Source organism: Ranitomeya variabilis, chromosome 6 (assembly GCF_051348905.1).
Source record: "Ranitomeya variabilis isolate aRanVar5 chromosome 6, aRanVar5.hap1, whole genome shotgun sequence".
NCBI lineage: Eukaryota > Metazoa > Chordata > Amphibia > Anura > Dendrobatidae > Ranitomeya > Ranitomeya variabilis.
This window is the reverse complement of record NC_135237.1, coordinates 178269816-178292429: the sequence shown is the minus strand read 5'-3', so window position 1 is coordinate 178292429 and position 22614 is coordinate 178269816. Positions and strand designations below refer to the sequence as shown.

Here is a 22614-nt window from a genome sequence, read left to right as displayed (position 1 = left end):
CCTCGGAGATGACTCTACTGGTCCAATCATCCGGAACAAACAGTCTTTCTGGCGGACAACGATCCGGTTTATCCACCTGAAACTCCTGCAATGCACGTCGAAAGTCTGGGGATACGGCGGACAATATTACCCCATCCCTAAGGATACCAGTAGGCCCAGAGTCTCCAGGAGAGTCAGGCACAAAACTCCTGGAAAGAGCATCTGCCTTCACATTCTTAGAACCTGGCAGGTATGAAACCACGAAATTGAAACGAGAAAAAAACAACGACCAACGAGCCTGTCTAGGATTCAAACGCCTGGCAGACTCAAGGTAAATGAGATTCTTGTGATCAGTCAAGACCACCACACGATGTTTAGCACCCTCAAGCCAATGACGCCACTCCTCAAATGCCCACTTCATGGCCAAAAGCTCCCGATTACCCACATCATAATTGCGCTCGGCGGGCGAGAATTTTCTAGAGAAGAATGCACATGGCTTCATCACCGAGCCATTAGAACTTCTCTGTGACAAAACCGCCCCCGCTCCAATCTCGGAAGCATCAACCTCAACCTGAAAAGGAAGTGAAACATCTGGTTGACACAACACAGGAGCAGAAGAAAACCGGCGCTTAAGTTCCCGAAAGGCCTCCACGGCCGCAGGAGACCAATCAGCAACATCAGCACCCTTTTTAGTCAAATCAGTCAAAGGTTTAACAATACTGGAAAAATTAGCAATGAACCGACGATAAAAATTAGCAAACCCCAAGAACTTCTGAAGGCTCTTAACAGATGTAGGTTGTGTCCAGTCACAAATCGCCTGAACCTTGACGGGATCCATCTCAATAGTAGAAGGAGAAAAAATGTACCCCAAAAAAGAAATCTTCTGGACTCCGAAGAGACACTTTGAGCCCTTCACAAACAGAGAATTGGCCCGCAGAACCTGAAACACCTTCCTGACCTGTAAAACATGAGACTCCCAGTCATCAGAAAACACCAAAATATCATCCAAATACACAATCATAAACTTATCCAGATATTCACGGAAAATATTGTGCATTAAGGACTGAAAGACTGACGGAGCATTGGAGAGTCCAAAAGGCATTACCAAATACTCAAAATGGCCCTCAGGCGTATTAAATGCGGTTTTCCACTCGTCACCCTGTTTTATCCGCACCAGATTATACGCACCGCGAAGATCTATCTTAGTGAACCACCTAGCCCCCTTAATGCGAGCAAACAAATCAGTCAATAATGGCAGTGGATACTGATATTTGACTGTAATCTTATTCAGAAGGCGATAATCTATACAAGGCCTCAGGGAACCATCTTTATTGGCCACGAAAAAAAAACCTGCTCCCAGAGGGGACGAAGATGGACGAATATGTCCCTTTTCCAAGGACTCCTTAATATAATTCCGCATAGCAGTATGCTCTGGCAGTGACAGATTAAATAAACGACCCTTAGGGAACTTACTGCCAGGAATCAATTCTATAGCACAGTCACACTCTCTATGAGGAGGGAGCGAATTGAGCTTAGGCTCCTCAAAAACATCCCTATAGTCAGACAAAAACGCAGGGATCTCAGAAGGAGTAGATGAAGCGATTGAAATCGGAGGTGCATCATCATGAACCCCCTGACATCCCCAGCTTAACACAGACATTGTTTTCCAGTCCAGGACAGGATTATGAGTTTGTAACCATGGCAGACCAAGCACTAGTACATCATGTAAATTATACAGTACAAGGAAGCGAATCACCTCCTGATGAACGGGAGTCATGCGCATGGTCACTTGTGTCCAATACTGCGGCTTATTCATAGCCAATGGTGTAGAGTCAATTCCCTTCAGAGGGATAGGAACTTCCAGAGGCTCCAGACTAAAACCACAGCGTTTAGCAAATGACCAATCCATAAGACTCAGGGCAGCGCCTGAATCCACATAGGCATCGACGGAAATGGAAGACAGTGAAAAAATCAGAGTCACAGACAAAATGAACTTAGGCTGCAGAGTACCAATGGCAAAAGATTTATCAACCCTTTTTGTGCGTTTAGAGCATGCTGATATAACATGAGCTGAATCACCACAATAAAAACACAATCCATTTTTCCGCCTATAATTTTGCCGTTCACTTCTGGACTGAATTCTATCACATTGCATAGTCTCAGGTGCCTGTTCAGAAGACACCGCCAAGTGGTGCACGGGTTTGCGCTCCCGTAAACGCCGATCAATCTGAATGGCCATAGCCATCGACTCATTCAGACCTGTAGGCGTAGGGAACCCCACCATAATATCCTTAATGGCCTCGGAAAGACCATTTCTGAAGTTTGCAGCCAGGGCGCACTCATTCCACTGAGTAAGCACCGACCATTTCCGAAATTTTTGACAATATATTTCCGCTTCATCATGCCCCTGAGAGAGGGCTAATAAAGCCTTTTCAGCCTGAATCTCCAGGTTGGGTTCCTCATAGAGCAATCCCAATGCCAGAAAAAACGCATCCACATTGAGCAATGCAGGATCCCCTGGTGCCAATGCAAATGCCCAATTCTGAGGGTCGCCCAGCAGGAAAGATATTACAATCTTAACCTGTTGAGCAGGGTCTCCAGAGGAGCGAGATATTAAAGAAAGAAACAATTTACAATTGTTCCTGAAATTCAGGAAGGTAGATCTATCTCCAGAAAAGAACTCTGGAATAGGAATTCTAGGTTCAGACATGGAAGTGTGAACAACAAAATCCTGTATGTTTTGAACTTTTGCCGCGAGATTACTCAGGCTGGAAGCCAAACTCTGGACATCCATGTTAAACAGCTAATATCAGAGCCATTCAAGGGTTAAGAGGAGGTAAGAAGCAGCTAGACAGCAATTAAGGGCTAGGCAGCAAAACTCTGAAGGAAAAAAAAAAAAAAAAATTTCCCTTAAACACTTCTTTTTCTCCTGCTTCAGCCCAAACAAGTAAGGATAGCAAGGGACAAGCAAAGTAATACAAAATATCGGACGAGCTCTAGGGTGATGGAACCTGGGCTGACCGCTGCCCTACGCCTGACAAACGCAACTAGAGATAGCCAGGGAGCGTGCCTACGTTGGTTCTAGACGCCACGCACCAGCCTAAGAGCTAACTAGTACTGCAGAGAAAATAAAGACCTCTCTTGCCTCCAGAGGAATGAACCCCAAAAGGTATAGTTGCCCCCCACATGTATTGACGGTGAAATGAGAGGAAGGCACACACATAGAGATGATATATATAGGTTCAGCAAATTGAGGCCCGCTGTAAACTAGAAAGCAGAACGATACAAAAGGGGTCTGAGCGGTCAGCAAAAAACCCTAATCAAAAAAAACATCCTGAGATTACAAGAACCCATGTGCCAACTCATGGCACATGGGGAGAACCTCAGTCCACTAGAGCTACCAGCTAGCATAGAGACATAATAAGCAAGCTGGACAAAAAAAACAACAACTGAAAATCAGCACTTAGCTTATCCTGAAAGATCTGGGAGCAGGTAGGCAGGAACCAAACAGAGCACATCTGAGTACATTGATAGCCGGCAAGGGAATGACAGAAAGGCCAGGTAAAATAGGAAACACCCAGCCTCTGATGGACAGGTGGAAACCAAAGGCCGCAACCCACCAAAGTCACCCAGTACCAGCAGTAACCACCAGAGGGAGCCCACAAACAGAATCCACAACACCGCGCTTAGTAACCCGATGTTTACCCTGGTTACCAAAAAAAACAAACAGTACATACTCGCCTTCTGATGTCCATCAGGTCCCTTGCCGTCTGCTTCCTGCTCTGACTGAGCCGCCGTACAGTGAGAGCAGAGCGCAGCGGTGACGTCACTGCTGTGCTGTGCTCTCACTGTATGGCCGGATCTCAGTCAGAGCAGGAAGCGGACGGCAAGGGACCTGACGGACATCAGATGGTGAGTATGTAGTGTTTTTTTTTTTTTACATTTACGCTGGTAACCAGGGTGTAAACATCGGGTTACTAAGCGCGGCCATGCGCTTAGTAACCCGATGTTTACCCTGGTTACCAGTGAAGACATCGCTGGATCGGTGTCACACACACCGATTCAGCGATGTCAGCGGGACCTCAACGACCAAAAAACGGTCCAGGCCATTCCGACACGACCAGCGATCTCACAGCAGGGGCCTGATCGCTGGTACGTGTCACACATAGCGAGATCGCTACTGAGGTCGCTGTTGCGTCACAAAACTAGTGACTCAGCAGCGATCTCGCTAGCGATCTCGCTATGTGAGACAGGGCCTTTATCCTTAAGGTACTTCACTCCCTCCTGCTTTGACCCTCAGCTCTATTTGACTACATTTTCTGTCTGTGCCCTATACACTGTGTGTTCAGTGTCATTCCCTACACTCGTGCGATGGCTCCGCCCCCTGGTCACATGACTGCTCTAGGCCAGGTCCAGTGCTCACTGCACTAGAGTAAGGTCCTTGAGTTCGGCGTGACTTGTTTGTGCACTCACTATGTCTATTTGTATCCCCCTTAGGTGTCACAACAAGTAATTCTCTGATTCAGAATATCTATTTTTAAAGAGAATCTGTCACCAGATTTTTGCTACCTCATCTGAGAGTGGCATAATGTAGGTAAAGAGACCCTGATTCCATTGATGTATCACTTACTGGGTGCAGCAGCTGTGACACATTCAGAGTTTTTAAAAATAGCATGTAGCAGAGCTCAGAAAGCCAACCCCGGCCACGCCTTAGCTTACTGTGTACACTGTCTGTTGACAGTAAGCTGCTAATTAGTGCTGGGGGCATGGTTGGACCAGGAGGCAGCTAGTAATAATCTCCTGCTGATAAAACACTCTGATATTGAATAAACAGCAAACAGTGTAATAAGTGACAAATCCCTGGAATCAGTGGATCAGCCCCTACCTCCTGCTGACCTCAAATTTCTTAGATAAAAAAACCTTTAAAATCCTATTAGGGGAATCAAGGTTGACAGTTCTGAATCCCTCATTCGAAGCTTTAATCAGTTTGTCGGACCACAGGGTAGCTGAAAATAGTGTCTCCTTCTCTGGTGTCTCTGGTATCTCCTTCTCTTGTCCATGGAGGTCCCAGCTGGTCCATCGACAGCCCACTCCTTTCAGGGTGTGCCATGTGGTGTTACTGCCGGGGATTTGAACAATCGTTGATAGTTTTCCTGCAGATCAGTTGAATTTTAGGAGCATGGCCGTGATTACCCTATTTTTCAGTGACCCTTCTAACAAAAGGTAGTTGTCCATGAATCAGGCACCGACTTATGCTTTCCAATTGTATGATTTATTGCTATGCTTGACAATGTTTTACATGCAGACTGTGGTATGTCTCCCTAGTTGATGGAGTTTTTCTAAAGGTATATGAACACAACTTGTAGATTTATGGCACTTGCAATGAATATGCCAAAAATGTCTGATTGTGGTGGGACCTGGAGGTACAAGGCATGTATGTCATATCATGTGGATTAAGATTGGAAATAGCCTTTAAAGGGAACCTGTCATCCCCAAGGGCCTATTATGGTAAAAGAGCCACCTTCTGCAGCACTAAGGCTGCATTCTGTGAAGGTGGCACTTATGTTTATTATCCCTAGGATCGCTGAAATATTCACTTTTATAAATTGCATGCCATACCTGTATTGAGTTTTGGGGTGGTACTTTTTCTCCCCCGGAATCAGCCGCCTCCCGGCCGTCAATCATCCCCTCAGTGCCCCAGTCGCCGCCGCCTCCTCTGTGTTTCCTCACGTCACCGGCGCCTGCGCTATGCTGTCATTTTTCGGGCATGCGCCGTACGCGCTGCCCTGGAACTCACATCAGCTGATGTACTGATATCTCGCCTGCATGTAGTGGAGGCTCGAGATCTCGCCCCGCAGTAAGTTATGATTTATTCACACTGCGGGGCTGGGAATCAGGCGCTACAGGCAGGCGTGATCTACTTACATCACTTGATGTAAGTTCCAGGGCAGTGCGCAAGGCGCCGGTGAGAGATAGATTGCAGAGCGCAGGCGCCTGTGACGGCACAAGACAGGGAGGAGGTGGCACCCGTTGGGATGATGGACGGCTGCGAGGCGGCTGAGTCAGGGGGAGAAAACGTACCCCCCGGACTCAGTGCAGGTATGGCGCGCAATTTATAAAAGTGAATATTTCAGTGTAATTAGGGAGCAAAAACATAAGAGCCACCTTCACAGAATGCAGCCTTAGTGCTGCAGAAGGTGGATTTTACCTTCATAGGCCCTGGGGGGGGGGGGGGTGACAGGTTCCCTTTAATGACTCATTGTCCACTCTGATATTTAGTTCCAGCTACAGTGATAGACAATAAATGTGGCTAACGCCGAGTATTCTTTGTGTCTCTCTCCTTTGTTATAAATCTATAGCATGACATTTACCAGATTACTGACTTTCAGTTCTTTTTCCTCCTTTAGCTCGTGTGTCACAGACATGTGTGAGTGCCCGGTACATAAAAACTGCTACTGTGAATCGTTAATAGCTTATGCCAGAGCCTGCCAAAGGGAAGGTGTGAAGGTTCCTTGGAAGCCTGAAAATAACTGTGCAGGTATCAATATCAGCTACAGTCATTTTGTAATACATTGTGAATCATTAAAGGGAACCTGCCATCAGACCCATGCTGCCTGAACGACGGGCGGCATCAATCAGGCACTGTCTGCGGGATTACACTCAGGAGGAATGTTTTACTTTGACATACTTGTAATGTTTCAGGGTAAACATACTTTACAAAGCCGGTTGGGGACTGTTGCCCTTACATAACCACATTGAAGCTTTTGCGAACTGGCGTAAAACACTTGGAAAGTCTCAGAATTATTGAGCAACGCAAAAGTGGTGCAAGCATTTTGTGGGTTTTGATATTTCCAATTTGATGTAGCTTGGCCAGAATTAGTAGAGATGGAGATGAACCAATACCTTCCTTTTTATGCCAGAAATCCTATTCCACCTTGTGATTGGAGTAACACAGAGGTATATGACACTGAGAAGACGCACCAAAGTCATTAAATGGCATAAATACAGAGGCATCATACTCCAGTGGCTCACTTGGCTGAGCAGACCGATATGTTCCTAGGCTGGCTTGTTCCCATCTGATCACTTTGACCACTCATTCCCTACGTACACACTTTAGTAGAGACCTGTCAATCAGCCGAAGTGTAGCAGGGGGGATTTGCCTCAAACTGGTCAACTGAGACACATAGTCCCTGACCGACTCTTCAAAGTACATTTTTTCTGAAACGCAAGAAGCATTTGAAAACTCGACATCATTCGCGCAGCCAGTGTCTGATACATGCTGCATGATTCTGATGGCAGGTGCCCTTTAACAATGCTACTATTTTGTTCCATTTTATTTTACTAGTTGTGGTTTTCATCTATAGTACCTTGATATAATGTATGCTAAAAACCTAGTTTATTTCTTCTGTTATATTGTTCTGAAGATGCAGTTAGTATTATTTCTTTATTAAAAGTTGTAGCTGCCTTTTCAAGTATAAAGCTACTTAGCAGCAGCCACCACTGAGATTATAGCATATCCATTGATCTCCACTGGAGCGGCAGCAGGCAGCCAGGATTTTATGATTTTAGCTTTATGGGTCCAGTCCTTGCATTCTGCGTTTATGACGGCTACACCACTGTGTGGACCTATACCGGCCCTATGACTGATGTATATTGATCAGAAGGTCATAATCTAAGATTCTGTAGCTCACTTCAAACATCAGTTTTAAAAATATACTTTAATATTCCTAAATCTCCTGCTTTACACTGCAAAGCAATATAAATATTGGCATTTTTCCAAATATTTGTTTTGTAATTTTTATTTATATTTTTGTTGTTAATATATAACTTTTTAAACTTTGATAAGGAATCGTTTAAAAAAATGCTATAAATTTGCACGCCAAAGGTGGGCTCCCACAATCGTAGATATGTTGGGGCACTATCATTGTGAAAAGGACTTGTACAGAGTGTTTCTGTCCAGTCTACACATAGATTTCACAGCTAGCATGAAAAAGTAAGTTTGTTTTAATGATCATAATTAGAAATAATGAAGTTTATTGAATATATTAGCTTTGGTTTGAGTATACTAATTATTATTGTTACTACTTTATCTTAAACTGTAAAGCGCTGCGGAATATGTTGGCGCTATATAAATAAAGATTATCATTATTATTATTAGCAGGTATTTTACAACCTATTCTTTGAAATTGCTATACTCTATTTTGACCACTGGAGGGAGTGAAATATTTGCGGAACTAAATAGTCTATTAATTAGTGCTGCAATGTAATATCTGTAGCAAATGATTTTCTACATTTTTGCTGAGTAGGAATAATAGTACATAAAGATTATTTCTTTTTTAAAGGGAACTTGTCACTTGTTTATGTAATGTCCCTGTAATGTTTATAATGTCCATATCTTTTTATTATAAGTCCATGCCACCGTTTTATAAAAATCAATCAGCAAATGTTTAAGCAAGCGAAATTCAAGTGCAGTCCATCGATGGTCCATTGTTGTTTAGATAATATTAATTTTAGGGTGGTGCAGGGTTTAGTGCCTTATTCATGAGACCAAGAATCACATTCACTGTAGGTTCAACCTTTGATAGATGGAGCACAATGCAGTGGGACTATGACACTGAGATCAGTGCAGATCAGAGTGCAGCTGATGTTTTGAGACTCCACAGCATTCGGTGGCTATTCTAGCATCTGCCTTTTCCTAGGATCATGGCACAAAACTTGATACTTCTCACATAGATCTCTGGTGCCCAGGCACCATTGCAATACTGATCATCTCATGGGAAATGTGAACGTTCTGGTGTGGTAGTAAAAGTGTTCAAAGGCAAAGAAAGGCTATAGTCACATCCAGGGACATATATAGAAACCTTGGGGCCCAATACCAGAGGTTCTACTTGCCCTGTCCAAAAACAACGTAATGTTCGGTGGGGCCACAGAAGAGCATATCTCATAACTGTGCAGCCCTTACAAAGTCATTTTCCTCCTATATAGTCTTTTATAAAGTAGTATGGGCACCATACTGTCCTCCATACAGTATTATGGGCACCATATAGTCCTCCATACAATATAATAGATACCACATAGTCCTCCGTACTGTATTATGGGCAACACATAGTCCTCTGTACAGTATTATGGACACCACATAGTGATCCATACAGTTTTCTGGATGTTGAAACAGTTGAAATTACGATGCAGGGGGGTGCCTGGTGCCAGCACTGGCCCCACTGACTCACGGACCCCATAATGATCGCGTGGTCTGCCACCATTGGCAGTATGCCATTTGTCACATCTGTAGAACTGTTTAGATTTTTCTCAGACAGCTCACAGTGACCCATATAGTTTAATTGATCCATACACAGATGAGTTTTAAAAACAGGTCTGTATCTCAGGTCCATGGGATCCAGAGAATGTCCTATTCTCATCCAGTTTACAGATCAGACTTGGCCATTAAAGTCTACGGTGATCTGTGCAACCCGGATGACACACAGAAGACATACCTTGTACTTCAGAGTTTCATCCATTTTTAAATCCAGTCTACTTGCTTAAGTGAAAAAAAAATGGATGAGAAAAAATTTGATACCACTAGGATAACATCAGAGGAATAAAATTGGTCTATTTCTCTTGACTGGTAACACTCAAACCAATGTGTGAATGTAGCCTAAGTGTGGCCTCACACATACATACATAAGCGGTGGGTCACCAAGCTGCGATTAATGAATCCATGAACTCCGCTGTTGCTGTAAACTTTAAAAACTTAAGGTACTTATGTTATCAAAGAGTGCAAACGCCATCAAACCATGTCAAGGTGTATCTAAATATGGATGGTCCCTAAACACTTTCACACAGGTTTTCATTTTTTGGAAATACTTTTAATTTCTTACTGAGTATTTCCTTCTTTGTATGTTTTTTTTTTTTTTTTAATAAAAACTTCCAGTTTGGAGAGTTGGGTGGTTTACCTTAATGGGATTGCAAAAAAAAAAAAAGTGCAGATGTTCTGAAAGGAAAAAATCGTATGCATTAGCTGCATCAGCGGGGACAAAATAAGCCTCAAAGTTACATAATATGGTTGAAAGCAAATAAATGTGGATCAGGGTTTTTTTTTGTTTTTTTTTTATAACATTTGCAGCTGTTTTTATTCTTTTTTTTTTTTAAATGTTGGCTAACCCCTAAAGTAGTTAGACTGAGAGACAATGCAATGCTGTCTGATCGGGTCCAAGTATTGAAATGTGTAAATGTTTTGCTTGCTCCTTGTAAAACCCGTTGTACATTGCTTTGCTCTTTCTGTGTATGCAGAATGTATTCATAGGCACTGAAAAGACATTATTTCTTATGTTTACTTAGAGATATCTTCATATTCCAGATTATTGAGCAAATTAACTATTTTGTATAAATGCCAGTGCTGAACTCTACCATGTTTTCCTCAAAAGTCAAATCGCAGCACATGAAGTAATTGGACTATTGTTAAACATTGTAAAGAAATTAATTGGTTTTCTGTACCTTGCCAAGATCTGATTTATTATTACAGTCCAACAGCGTTTTGATGCCGGCGTGATAGATCACATTTGGCAATATGAACAATCCAGATAATAAATACCACTGCTTTATGACCTCTCCAATTACCGCTTATAGCTCTGCCTACACACTACAATGATGTTATAGTCTGACATAGAAGCATCTCTGGATGTGATGTGTTTTAAAAAAAACTTTGTTTTATTTGTCCAAACTTTGTCCGGCGTTCATTTTTATATCCACATAGGTTTGCAGATGTAGAAAGTAACTCCCACTGTTACAGTATACTCACCCTCCCCAGGTCCAGAGCTGCCTCACTGCTGCTGCTCTGACCTTTGTAATCAAGCTGCAGCATGATTGTCACGACTACAGCACAGGCTGCCATTTTTATTCATTGGTGTAATCTAGACAAATATGAGTCCTGTGTGAAATTCAAAGTAAATTCAGTTCACGTAATCGATTTGCTCATCTCTATTGGTGATATATCATCGCAACACAAAACGGTGTGCTCAGGTATTATTAGCTCAAGATATAATTCTGCTAAACGTTTAATTGCCTAAACCTGTGTAAATGTATATGTGTTGTAGTGTATGTACACCAATATACTTACTGATTGCCATCACAGGGCTCGTTCACACTGGTGTATAACGGGTCGAGTGCTCTCCCATGTTGTATTAGATAGCACTCAGCTTAAGGCGATACTATGGAGCAGTGAAGATATGCGATGATTTTCTCATGCCGATTAGAGAACAATCACAGCATGCTGTGAGTGGCTGCAAGACTCGGCTCACAAGTCTAAAGGTACCGTCACACTAGGCGATATCGCCAGCAATCCGTGACGTTGCAGCGACCTGGATGGCGATATCGCTGTATTTGACACGCAGCAGCGATCTGGATCCCACTGTGAAATTGCTGGTCGCTGCTAGAAGGTCTGCACATTATTTGGTCGCTAGGTCGCCGTGTATCGCCGTGTTTGACAGCAAAAGCGACGATACCAGCGATATTTTACACTGGTAACCAGGGTAAACATCGGGTTACTAAGCGCAGGGCCGCGCTTAGTAACCCGATGTTTACCCTGGTTACCAGCGTAAAAGTTAAAAAAACAAACAGTACATACTCACCTGCGCGTCCCCCAGCCTCTGCTTCCTGACACTAAAGCGCCGGCCCTAAACTGAAAGTGAAAGCACAGCGGTGACGTCACCGCTCTGCTGTTAGGGCCGGAGCTCAGTCAGCGTCAGGATGCAGAGGCTGGGGGACGCGCAGGTGAGCATGTACTGTTTGTTTTTTTAACTTTTACGCTGGTAACCAGGGTAAACATCGGGTTACTAAGCGCGGCCCTGCGCTTAGCAACCCGATGTTTACCCTGGTTACCCGGGGACCTCGGCATCGCTGGTCGCTGGAGAGCGGTCTGTATGACAGCTCTCCAGCGACCACACAGCGACGCTGCAGCGATCGGCATTGCTGTCGCTATCGCTGCAGCGTCGCTTAGTGTGACGGTACCTTTAGGGTAAGTGTGAAACATCGGATTGCACTCGGATGTCATCCTAGTGCAGTATCATGTACACGCACAGAGACAATGGAGAAATTACTTTCTCTATCCTTTCTGCACCAATGCCGCAATTCTCTCATGTAAGATGACACTAGGATCAGACTCTGAGTCGAATGTCAGTAGCATAATCAGCAAGAGAATTGACTCCAGTGTGAGAATTGACCCTAGTCACAACTCACAGACAGGCCTTGAGGCAGAGAAGTCAGATGTTTCAGGGTCAGTACCAAAAGAGTACATAGTAAACTAAGGGAAACGATGAAGGCGTAAGTCAGGTCATGGTACATGGTCAAAATATCAGAGAAATATCAAATAAGCCAAGGGGCAATAACAAACAGGTAGTCAGAACATGGTCCAAAGGTCAGGTAGCATTAGATCAGAACTCACATCACAGGAATCAAGGAAACACACCAGAGAGCAGAAGCTTTTGACTGGCAGTGATCTGGACCAGACAGCTCACCTAAATAGCAGGGCAATCACTAAGAACAGGGAGCACCTAGATAAATCTCTGCACCTTCCAGTCTCAGATAGGTCAACTGAGTTGTCAAAGCATCGACAGCTCAGCACACCCCTGCACAGGATAAGGTGACAGAGCTGTTCATCACTGAGTCCCAAACACTGTGAGTGGAGGAATCGTGACAGAGCCCTTACCTTCTTTCCAGCACGACTCCGGTCCACTTCTCACTCATGTGTAGTGTTGAGCGATACCGTCCGATACTTGAAAGTATCGGTATCGGAAAGTATCGGCCGATACCGGCAAAATATCGGATCCAATCCGATACCGATACCCGATACCAATACAAGTCAATGGGACTCATGTATCGGACGGTATTCCTGATGGTTCCCAGGGTCTGAAGGAGAGGAAACTCTCCTTCAGGCCCTGGGAACCATATAAATGTGTAAAAGAAAGAATTAAAATAAAAAATATCGCTATACTCACCTCTCCGACGCAGCCGGGACTTCAGCGAGGGAACCGGCAGCGTTGTTTGTTTAAAATTCGCGCTATTACTTGGTTACGTGAATTCCCGGCTTGTGATTGGTCAGGTCGGCCATGTTGCCGGGACGCGGACCAATCACAGCAAGCCGTGACGAAATTACGTCACGGCTTGCTGTGATTGGTCCGCGTCCCGGCAATATGGCCGCCCTGACCAATCACAAGCCGTGACGTCACGGGAGGCTGGACACGCGCTCATTTTAAAATGGGCGCGTGTCCAGCCTCCCGTGACGTCACGGCTTGTGATTGGTTGCGCCGCGGTCAACCAATCACAAGCCGGGAGGCTGGACGCGCTCATTTTAAAATGGGCGCGTGTCCAGCCTCCCGTGACGTCACGGCTTGTGATTGGTTGCGCCGCGGTCAACCAATCACAAGCCGGGAGGCTGGACGCGCTCATTTTAAAATGGGCGCGTGTCCAGCCTCCCGTGACGTCACGGCTTGTGATTGGTTGCGCCGCGGTCAACCAATCACAAGCCGGGAGGCTGGACGCGCTCATTTTAAAATGGGCGCGTGTCCAGCCTCCCGTGACGTCACGGCTTGTGATTGGTTGCGCCGCGGTCAACCAATCACAAGCCGGGAGGCTGGACGCGCTCATTTTAAAATGGGCGCGTGTCCAGCCTCCCGTGACGTCACGGCTTGTGATTGGTCAGGGCGGCCATATTGCCGGGACGCGGACCAATCACAGCAAGCCGTGACGTAATTTCGTCACGGCTTGCTGTGATTGGTCCGCGTCCCGGCAACGTGGCCGACCTGACCAATCACAAGCCGGGAATTCACGTAACCAAGTAATAGCGCGAATTTTAAACAAACAACGCTGCCGGTTCCCTCGCTGAAGTCCCGGCTGCGTCGGAGAGGTGAGTATAGCGATATTTTTTATTTTAATTCTCTCTTTTACACATTTTAACATTAATGTTGTTGCGATACCCGATACCCGATACCACAAGAGTATCGGAATCCCGGTATCGGAATTCCGATACAGCAAGTATCGGCCAATACCCGATACTTGCAGCATCGGAATGCTCAACACTACTCATGTGTCTTCTATTCTGACTGACCAGATCACAGTGGGCTCTATGTGTAAGCTGATAATCACGTTTCCTATGTAAGCCTATGGAGTATCAGAACAAAGCTCTGTATAAAAGAGACTTCCAGCTGGAGGACTTGGACTAGTGCTAGCAACCAAGTAAAATGGCGATCAGTAAGTATAGGTATATTACCATATTTACACTACAGTGCATATACAGTGGGGGAAATAAGTATTTGATCCCTTGCTGATTTTGTAAGTTTGCCCACTGACAAAGACATGAACAGTCTATAATTTTAAGGGTAGGTTAATTTTAACATTGAGAGATAGAATATAAAAAATAAAATCCAGGAAATCACATTATACAAATTAAATAAATTTATTTGTATTTTGCAGTGAGAGATAAGCATTTGATCCCTTGGCAAACAAGACTTAATACTTGGTGGCAAAACCCTTTTTGGCAAGCACAGCAGGCAGATGTTTTTTGTAGTTGATGATGAGGTTTGCGCACATGTCAGGAGGAATTTTGGTTCACTCCTCTTTGCAGATCATCTCTAAATCATTAAGATTTTGAGGTTATCGCTTGGCAGCTCCCTAAGCTTCAACTCCCTCCCTGAGTTTTTATGGGATTAAGGTCTGGAGACTAGCTAGGCCACTCCATGAAATTAATGTGCTTCTTTTTGAGCCATTCCTTTTTTGGATTTGCTGTATGTTTTTGGTCATTGTCTTGCTGGAAGACCCAGCCACGACCCATTGTTAATGTCCTGGCAGAGGGAAGGAGGTTGTCACTCAGGATTTTATGGTACAAGGCTCCATCCATTCTCCCATTGATGTGGTGAAGTAGTCCTGTGCACTTAGCAGAGAAACACCCCCAAAACATAATGTTTCCACCTTCATGCTTTACAGTGTGGACAGTGTTCTTTGGGTCATAGACAGCATTTCTCTTCCTCCAAACACAGCGAGTTGAGTTAATGGCAAAGCCCTGAATTTTTGTTTCATCTGGCTAGAGCAACGTCTCCCAATCACTCACAGATTCATCCAAGTGTTCATTGGCAGGCTTCAGACTGGCCTGCAAATGTACCTTCTTGAGCAGGGGGACCTTGTGGGCACTGCAAGATTTTAAACCTTTATGGCGTAATGTGTTACCAATGGTTTTCTAGGTGACTGTGGTCCCAGCAGGCTTGAGATCATTAACAAGTTCTCTCCATGTAGTTTTAGGCTGATCTCTCACCTTCCTCATGATCAAGGCTACCCCGCGAGGTGAGATTTTGCATGGTGCCCCAGATCGATGTCGATTGACAGTCATTTTGTATTTCTTCCATTTTCTTACTATTGCACCAACAGTTGTCTCCTTCTCACCCAGCATCTTACGAATGCTTTCGTAGCCCTTTCCAGCTTTGTGCAAGTCAATGATCTTGTCCCTGACATCCTTATAAGGCTCTTTGGTCTTGCCCATGTTGTAGAGGTTAGAGTCTGACTGATTAGTTGATTAGTTGAGTCTGTGGACAGGAGTCTTCTATAAAGGTGACAATGTAAGACAGCTGTCTTTAATGCAGGTAACGAGTTGATTAGGAGCGTCTAACTGGTCTGTAGGAGCCAGAACTCTTAATGGTTGGTAGGGGATCAAATACTTATTTCTCACTGCAAAATGCAAATAAATGTATATAATTTATACAATGTGATTTTCTGGATTTTATTTTTGATATTCTATTTCTCAATGTTAAAAGTAACCTACCCTTAAAATTGGGGCAAACTTGCAAAATTAGCAAGGGATCAATTACTTATTTCCCCCCCTGTAGATTGGTGTAGGTTTAAGCACTACAAAGTTTAGTGCAAGTGCTTCTGTAAGTGTTTTGAACCAAAATTGCATATATTTCTTCATTTTTTATTTATTAACCTTGAAGTGCCAGTTATTCTGCACGTCAATACTGCTAGTTTCACAGTAGCGTTTAGCCGGGCTGCAGAGGGATGTGGACTTCCTCCATGAAGCCCCGCCCACTTCTGCGCCTCTTCGTTCAGCTCCACCTATGGCTGCATGCGGCGTACGCACCCTATCTTTAACATTGGGTACGCAGGCAATGCCGCTGTATGCGGATGCCACCGCATGCGTCATTTTGACGGTACGGCATCTGCACAAAAATGCAGTTGTTGCACCAAAACGACGCATGCGGTGGCATCCGCATACGGCGGCATGGCCTGCGTACCCAGTGTTAAAGATAGGGTGCGCACGTCGCATGCAGCCATAGGTGGAGCTGAACGAAGAGGTGTGGCAGTGGGCGGGGCTTCATGGAGGAAGTCCGCATCCCTCCGCAGCCCGGATAAACACTAGTGTGAAACTAGCCTATGATTATGGGGATTTCAAGTTTTTCATGTTAAACTTTTGCACAATAAAAACCTTTTTGTTAAAAAAAATAATTTGATTTTTGTTGCCATATTCTGAGCTATAGCTTCCTTAATTTTCTGTTAATGGATCCATTTATATTTCTTGGAATGAGTTAAAACTGCTATATTTGTTAAATAAGGGTCTGTAATTGACAGAGCGGGTACTTCTTATGTGTCAAGATGGGGCCAGGAAGTACTGCTGGGATCTGGTAAGCATCAGAATGGCTGCTGCGGATTATTAGTAGGGGTGTCTTGGATGTATTAGCTTATCTGAGATGGTTTCTTCTGTTCTTGATTGATTCTTTTGCAATGAGAAACCAAAAACAGATACAAAAGGGTTTACAGGCATTGGGTCAGCTAAGGAGAATATAATGAAACATAAGTGGGGTAATAAGCACTTGTGTAGATCAGATGACTTCTAGAAAGTCTTGATCAACTGGCTAGGCCACTCGAGAGCTATATTGCGCTTTTTCAACAGTTTTTATGGTTTGTTTTATTTGGCTATGCAGTGGCATTTTTCATTGCTGGAAGGTGTTAATTTTAGTGGAATTGAGTAACAGCTCGTGCTTAAGTGTGCCAGTGGTCCCTTTCGTCTCCGTTTTTAACGGGACTAAAACCATTTTTTCACATCTGTCTGATCGCACATGCACAGCCACTAACATCTGTCTTCTTGAAGCCTTTATTTCCTTTTCACCACATCCGACTTTATTCTGACAGCTGAAACACAGCAGCTTGAAGGATTCTCATTACTCTAAAAAAAAAAAAAACAGACACAATTGGGTGAGGCATTGCCGTGATGGATTCAAGATTTCCTTTTATTTCTTTCATTCCAGTTTAAAAACAGTTTCAACACATGTTAGTCCATTGGCACAATTCAGCCTGTGAATGAAAAAGTGCCTGGTACCAATTTAGGGAGAGACAAATAAGCATGTTTCCTGTGATTTGGACTATGTATCCTTCTAGCTTCTCGATAATTGCTGCGTAGTTTGATCATTTATCTGTAGCAGAGTTCTGTCGTGTTCATACAGCTCTCCATGATTCCAGCTACTTATTATTTCCAGCTTCTTTCAAGGTTCTTTATGTCTTTACATGCCTGATCAAATGCATTGTGCATCATGACATATAGAGTATTTGTTATGTTCTAAATACATTGGTGACAGTAATGTCTTGTGTCTTCTTTAAATGATTGAACATGGGCATTCATTTATTTTATATCCACAAGATAGTTTATAAATGTGTCATTGGTAAAACCCATATGATCATTAGAAGGTGGTTCCAAATTGCCTGTGACTCCTCATTATCCACACGCAATGAGAAGGATTTAGAATAGATCACTGAAGAAACAGCACTTAAATAATCAATATAATTCAACTATTTTGAACATTCTTGTGGCGACCATTTTTCTTTCCACCTGTGATTGTAATAGTTCATCATCTAGAATAGGATCCACATGATATAATGGTATGAACCTCCAATACTTATATATCACTAAATGGAGTGGTAGGTAGAGCTGTCAAATGGAGATCTAGTGAGGGATTTATCAAGGGCCTCCTACACCTAATGCTCCCAAATTGTGCTTCCCAGAAAAGAATAGGAGGAAGGGGACCCATTTTTGTGGGACAAATCACTTATCTGGGGCTGTATTTTTATTTAAAAAAGAGCCGGCTGCCCCATAGTGGTGATGATTATTCAAAATATCACCTATTTAAAAAAGTGAGCAGAAGTAACTCTACTGTTCCCAGAATGTGCCTGACACACTATAAAAGTCAGACCTGCATCAGGTTGTGAGGCTACAGCATGCAGAGGGGTATCCCACATCCCACGTTGTCTCATCTCACAGTGAAAGAGTAAGATCTCAAGATCTCGCTCTTTGCACTAACCAAGTGCGGCTGCACATTAACAAGTTGTTACAGAATGGTAACTGCTCTAATGATATTAGAGTTCAGTAACAGCTTAGTAAAGTACACAGCAGCGTTTGGTTACTGCAAAGAGCAAAATTTATTTCACTGCGAGAGCGTCTGTAGATGGTTGTGAAATCCCTTTCTGTATGATGAAAGATCATATCCCAGAAATTCACGCCTAACATTTGCTAAAATGGCGTGCACTATTGTGGGACAGTGTGGTTACTTCTGACCACTTTTCTTAATTGGTGATTTTTCTAAACATAAGATTTTGCTTTTTGCACTAATTGAGCCCTACTGTGTAAGTTGTTAATGAATTATAATGTAATTAGTGTGGTTATGATTCTGTAATTGATTGGTAAATTATGTGTCTGCGCTTGGTTAGTGCAAAGAGTTTGATCCCTCAAGATCATGCTCTTTCATTGTGAGATGTGCCATGAAAGATTTTGGTATCCCACTATGCATGCCAGAAACCCACAACCTGGAAGTGTGAGCCCAACTTTTGCTAGAATGTCGGGCACTTTCTGGGCACAAAACCCAAGACAGAAACAAAATGAACATATACTCTGCTGCAAGTAAATAAGTAAAAGCAATTGTGCTTATAAATAATGTAGGGTATTTAGTAAACACCAGTTTTGATGAAGAAAAAGTAAAAGCCATCCCACCAGCATCAAGATGTACCACCATCAGGATGGCCCTAACCGCTAGTATTAAACCTTACCATTAGTGTTGAGCATTCCGATACCGCAAGTATCGGGTATCGGCCGATACTTGCGGTATCGGAATTCCGATACCGGGATTCCGATACTTGCCGCGTATCGGATACCGGAATCGGAAGTTCCAAGATTCAAAATGCAGAAATTCAGCCAATGAGAATGATTCCAAGTATGGGCACATCCTGTTTAGCATGGAGGGCATGAAACTACTGGCAAGGCTGTGATTGGCTGCTGAAATGATGTCATGATGCAGTTTAAAAGGTGGTTCATTGCCTCATACTGTTCTTTTTTTTTTTTTTTTTTTTCAAGTAGTGTAGTCTGCTGCTAATTTATTCAAAAAAATCCTATTAGTGTCTTTCCACCCGTCTCCAGCTAATTTGTGGAAAAACACTACATAGGATAACGTAGAGGAGGGTTTTTGGGCCTTGCAGCGCCGTTTACGGCTGTCTGCACGGTCTCCGTGTGACTGCAGCTCGCCCTGTAGTCTGTGAGCAGCCGTAGCCTGGTTGTCTCCAGCTCAGGGTTGTTCACTGCGTCATACCGCCAAATCAATTTTCATTTTGTTTTAAGTAGTGCAGGCTGCTGCACATTTTTTCAAAAAATTCCTATTAGTGTCTTTCCACCCGTCTCCAGCTAATTTGTGGAAAAACACTACATAGGATAACGTAGAGGAGGGTTTTTGGGCCTTGCAGCGCCATTTACGGCTGTCTGCACGGTCTCCGTGTGACTGCAGCTCGCCCTGTAGTCTGTGAGCAGCCGTAGCCTGGTTGTCTCCAGCTCAGGGTTGTTCACTGCGTCATACCGCCAAATCAATTTTCATTTTGTTTTAAGTAGTGCAGGCTGCTGCACATTTTTTCAAAAAAATCCTATTAGTGTCTTTCCACCCGTCTCCAGCTAACTTGTGGAAAAACACTACATAGGATAACGTAGAGGAGGGTTTTTGGGCCTTGCAGCGCCGTTTACGTCTGTCTGCACGGTCTCCGTGTGACTGCAGCTCTATACGTTGTCAGTTCAGCCCCCCAAAAATAAATAAATAATAAAGTTCACCAAACACACCAGTTACACCACTTTACATTTGTGTAGGCCACATTAGCTCATATTAAAGTCTAGTCCACACTTTAGAAAATTAGTGTTTCTTATACCTGTTAGGAGGAGTTGTTCAGGAATAAGCACACAAAGCCGTTAGTACTTTTCTGCTTATCTTTATCAGTCAACCAAGATGAAGAAGGCAGTGAGTAAGGCACGTGGGCGTGGGCGTGGGCGCGGAGCAGGGAGGGGACGTGGGGATTCTGTGCCTGCTGCGGGCATCGGTGACTCATCAGCACCCACTTTCACCAGGCAACAGTCGTTCATGCGCAGCTTTGTGTCAGAGCGCCGTACACCGCTGCTGCGTGAAGAACAAATTGAAGCCGTTGTTGGATGGATGGCAGCTAATGCATCAACTTCAATTAGTGCCACATCCTCTCAGACACAGAGCACTGGAGAGCAGCCATCTGTCTCTTCACCACCTGCCAAATTGCCCAAGCAGACAGAGAGCCCAGGACAGGAGCCGTCTCTACTTCTGTTCTCTGAATCTCTTGGCTTGGAAACAGGGGGCCAGCCAAGCAGCATTGGAGAAATGGAAGAAGAGGCAGGGTGCAGTGATGCCCAACAGCTTTTTCTCTCTTCCTCTGAAGAGGCGGGTGGGCCAGTGGCTCCGGTCACCACATCGCAGGCCGCATCAGCTGATGATGACACTCAGGTGCCACTTACTGGTGCGTGCTCTGCTGCTGAGACTACCCAGGAGGAGCAGTTGGGGGCAGAGGGTAGTGTAGATGATGAGGTCCTTGACCCATCTTGGCGTGAGGGACAGGAAGGTGGTGGGAGCAGCTCTGAGGAAGAGATTCCCGTACGGCCCAAAGAGGGAGAGGGAGGGGGAAGACTGCGGATCCTGCAGCCTCCGCTTTGGCACCCGTTAGGAGCATGTCTCTTCCAAAAGCCAAAAAGGGCGCTCCCAAGACTTGCAGTGCCTGGTCCTTTTTTGACACAGTTGCAGATGACATTTGCTATGTCAGATGCAAGGTGTGTCATCAAAAAGTCAAAAGAGGGAAAAATGTCAGCAACCTCAATACCTCCAACATGTGGAAACATGTGCGCAACAGGCACCCGGCAGAGTTAGAAAAACACACTGAAGAGCTAGGCCAACCAACAGCGGCAGCTACCACCTCTTCAGCTCGTGTTGCCTCTTCCTCTAGCTCACACGCAGCTGTTTCGGCTTCCTCCCAGGATCGCCGTGGAAGAACCTCTGGCCCTGTTGTCCAGAGACCCGCTGTAATTCCACCCGCAGCACCACTTTCCCAGTCATCCACACACTCCCAGCCCAGTCTACAGCCATCGGTAGTACAGGCATGGGAGAAAAGGCGGCCTTTCTCGTCAAACCACCCACGAGCACAGGCTCTGACTGCAGGCATTGCCAAACTTCTGTCACTGGAAATGCTGTCATTCAGGCTGGTGGAGACTGACAGCTTCCGTGACTTGATGTCATTGGCAGTCCCACAGTACAATGTGCCCAGCCGCTTTTACTTCAGCAGGCAAGCCGTCCCTGCCCTGCACAAGCATGTGGAGGGACACATAAAACACGCGCTACTGAACACCGTCAGTAGCAAGGTCCACCTCACCACCGATGCGTGGACCAGTCAACATGGACAGGGGCGATACCTTTCCCTCACTGCCCATTGGGTTAATGTCGTTGAGCCGGGTACAGACCGTGCGAGTGGCGCAGGACGTGTCCTGCCCACTCCAAGGATTGCAGGAATCCATTCTGTATGCATTGACTCCTCCTCTTACACCAGTTCCTCAGAATCATCGCTGCAGGAGCCGTCACAGTCCACCTCCACATGGACCCGTGATGAACGTGTACCTGTTACGACCGACATGAGCACAGCCGTGGCCAAACGTCAACAGGCCGTCTTGAAATTAATTTTTTGGGGGAATCGTAGCCACACAGCGCAGGAGCTCTGGAATGCCATCAAGCAGGAGAGCGATGTGTGGTTTGTGCCAGCGAATCTCCAGCCAGGCATGGTAGTGTGTGATAATGGCCGAAATCTGGTGGCAGCTCTGGGCCTCGGCAACCTCACTCACATCCCATGTCTGGCACATGTGCTCAATTTGGTCGTGCAGAGCTTTTTGAGGGACTATCCGGATCTTGATGCACTGCTGCACAAGGTCCGCCTAGAGTGTGCTCACTTGCGGCGTTCCAGCACGGCAAAAGCGCGCATTGCGGCTCTGCAGCGCCGACACCGCCTGCCGGAACATCGCATCATATGTGACCTACCTACCAGGTGGAATTCCACGTTACATATGTTGGAGCGGTTGTGTGAGCAGCAGCAAGCTGTAATGGAGTACCAGCTGCTTCAGGCGCAAAGAAGTCGCAGTCAGCGCCGTACAGACTTCACAACCACAGAGTGGGCCACTATGAATGACGTCTGCCAGGTTTTGCGTCCCTTTGATTATTCCACGCGGATGGCGAGTGCAGATGATGCACTAGTCAGCATGACTGTCCCCCTTATCTGCCTGCTTGAAAAATCACT

General features: G+C 44.9%; 1 protein-coding gene across 1 annotated transcript in view; it reads left to right on the top strand.

Annotated features, from left to right (window-relative positions):
- BMPER (BMP binding endothelial regulator) overlaps positions 1 to 22614 on the top strand; it is a 492812-nt gene that overhangs the window by 445750 nt on the left and 24448 nt on the right. Inside the window, exon 14 of the mRNA XM_077269281.1 lies at positions 6387 to 6517. Coding sequence (XP_077125396.1) covers positions 6387 to 6517 — 131 coding nt within the window. The remainder of the gene's footprint in view (positions 1 to 6386; positions 6518 to 22614) is intronic.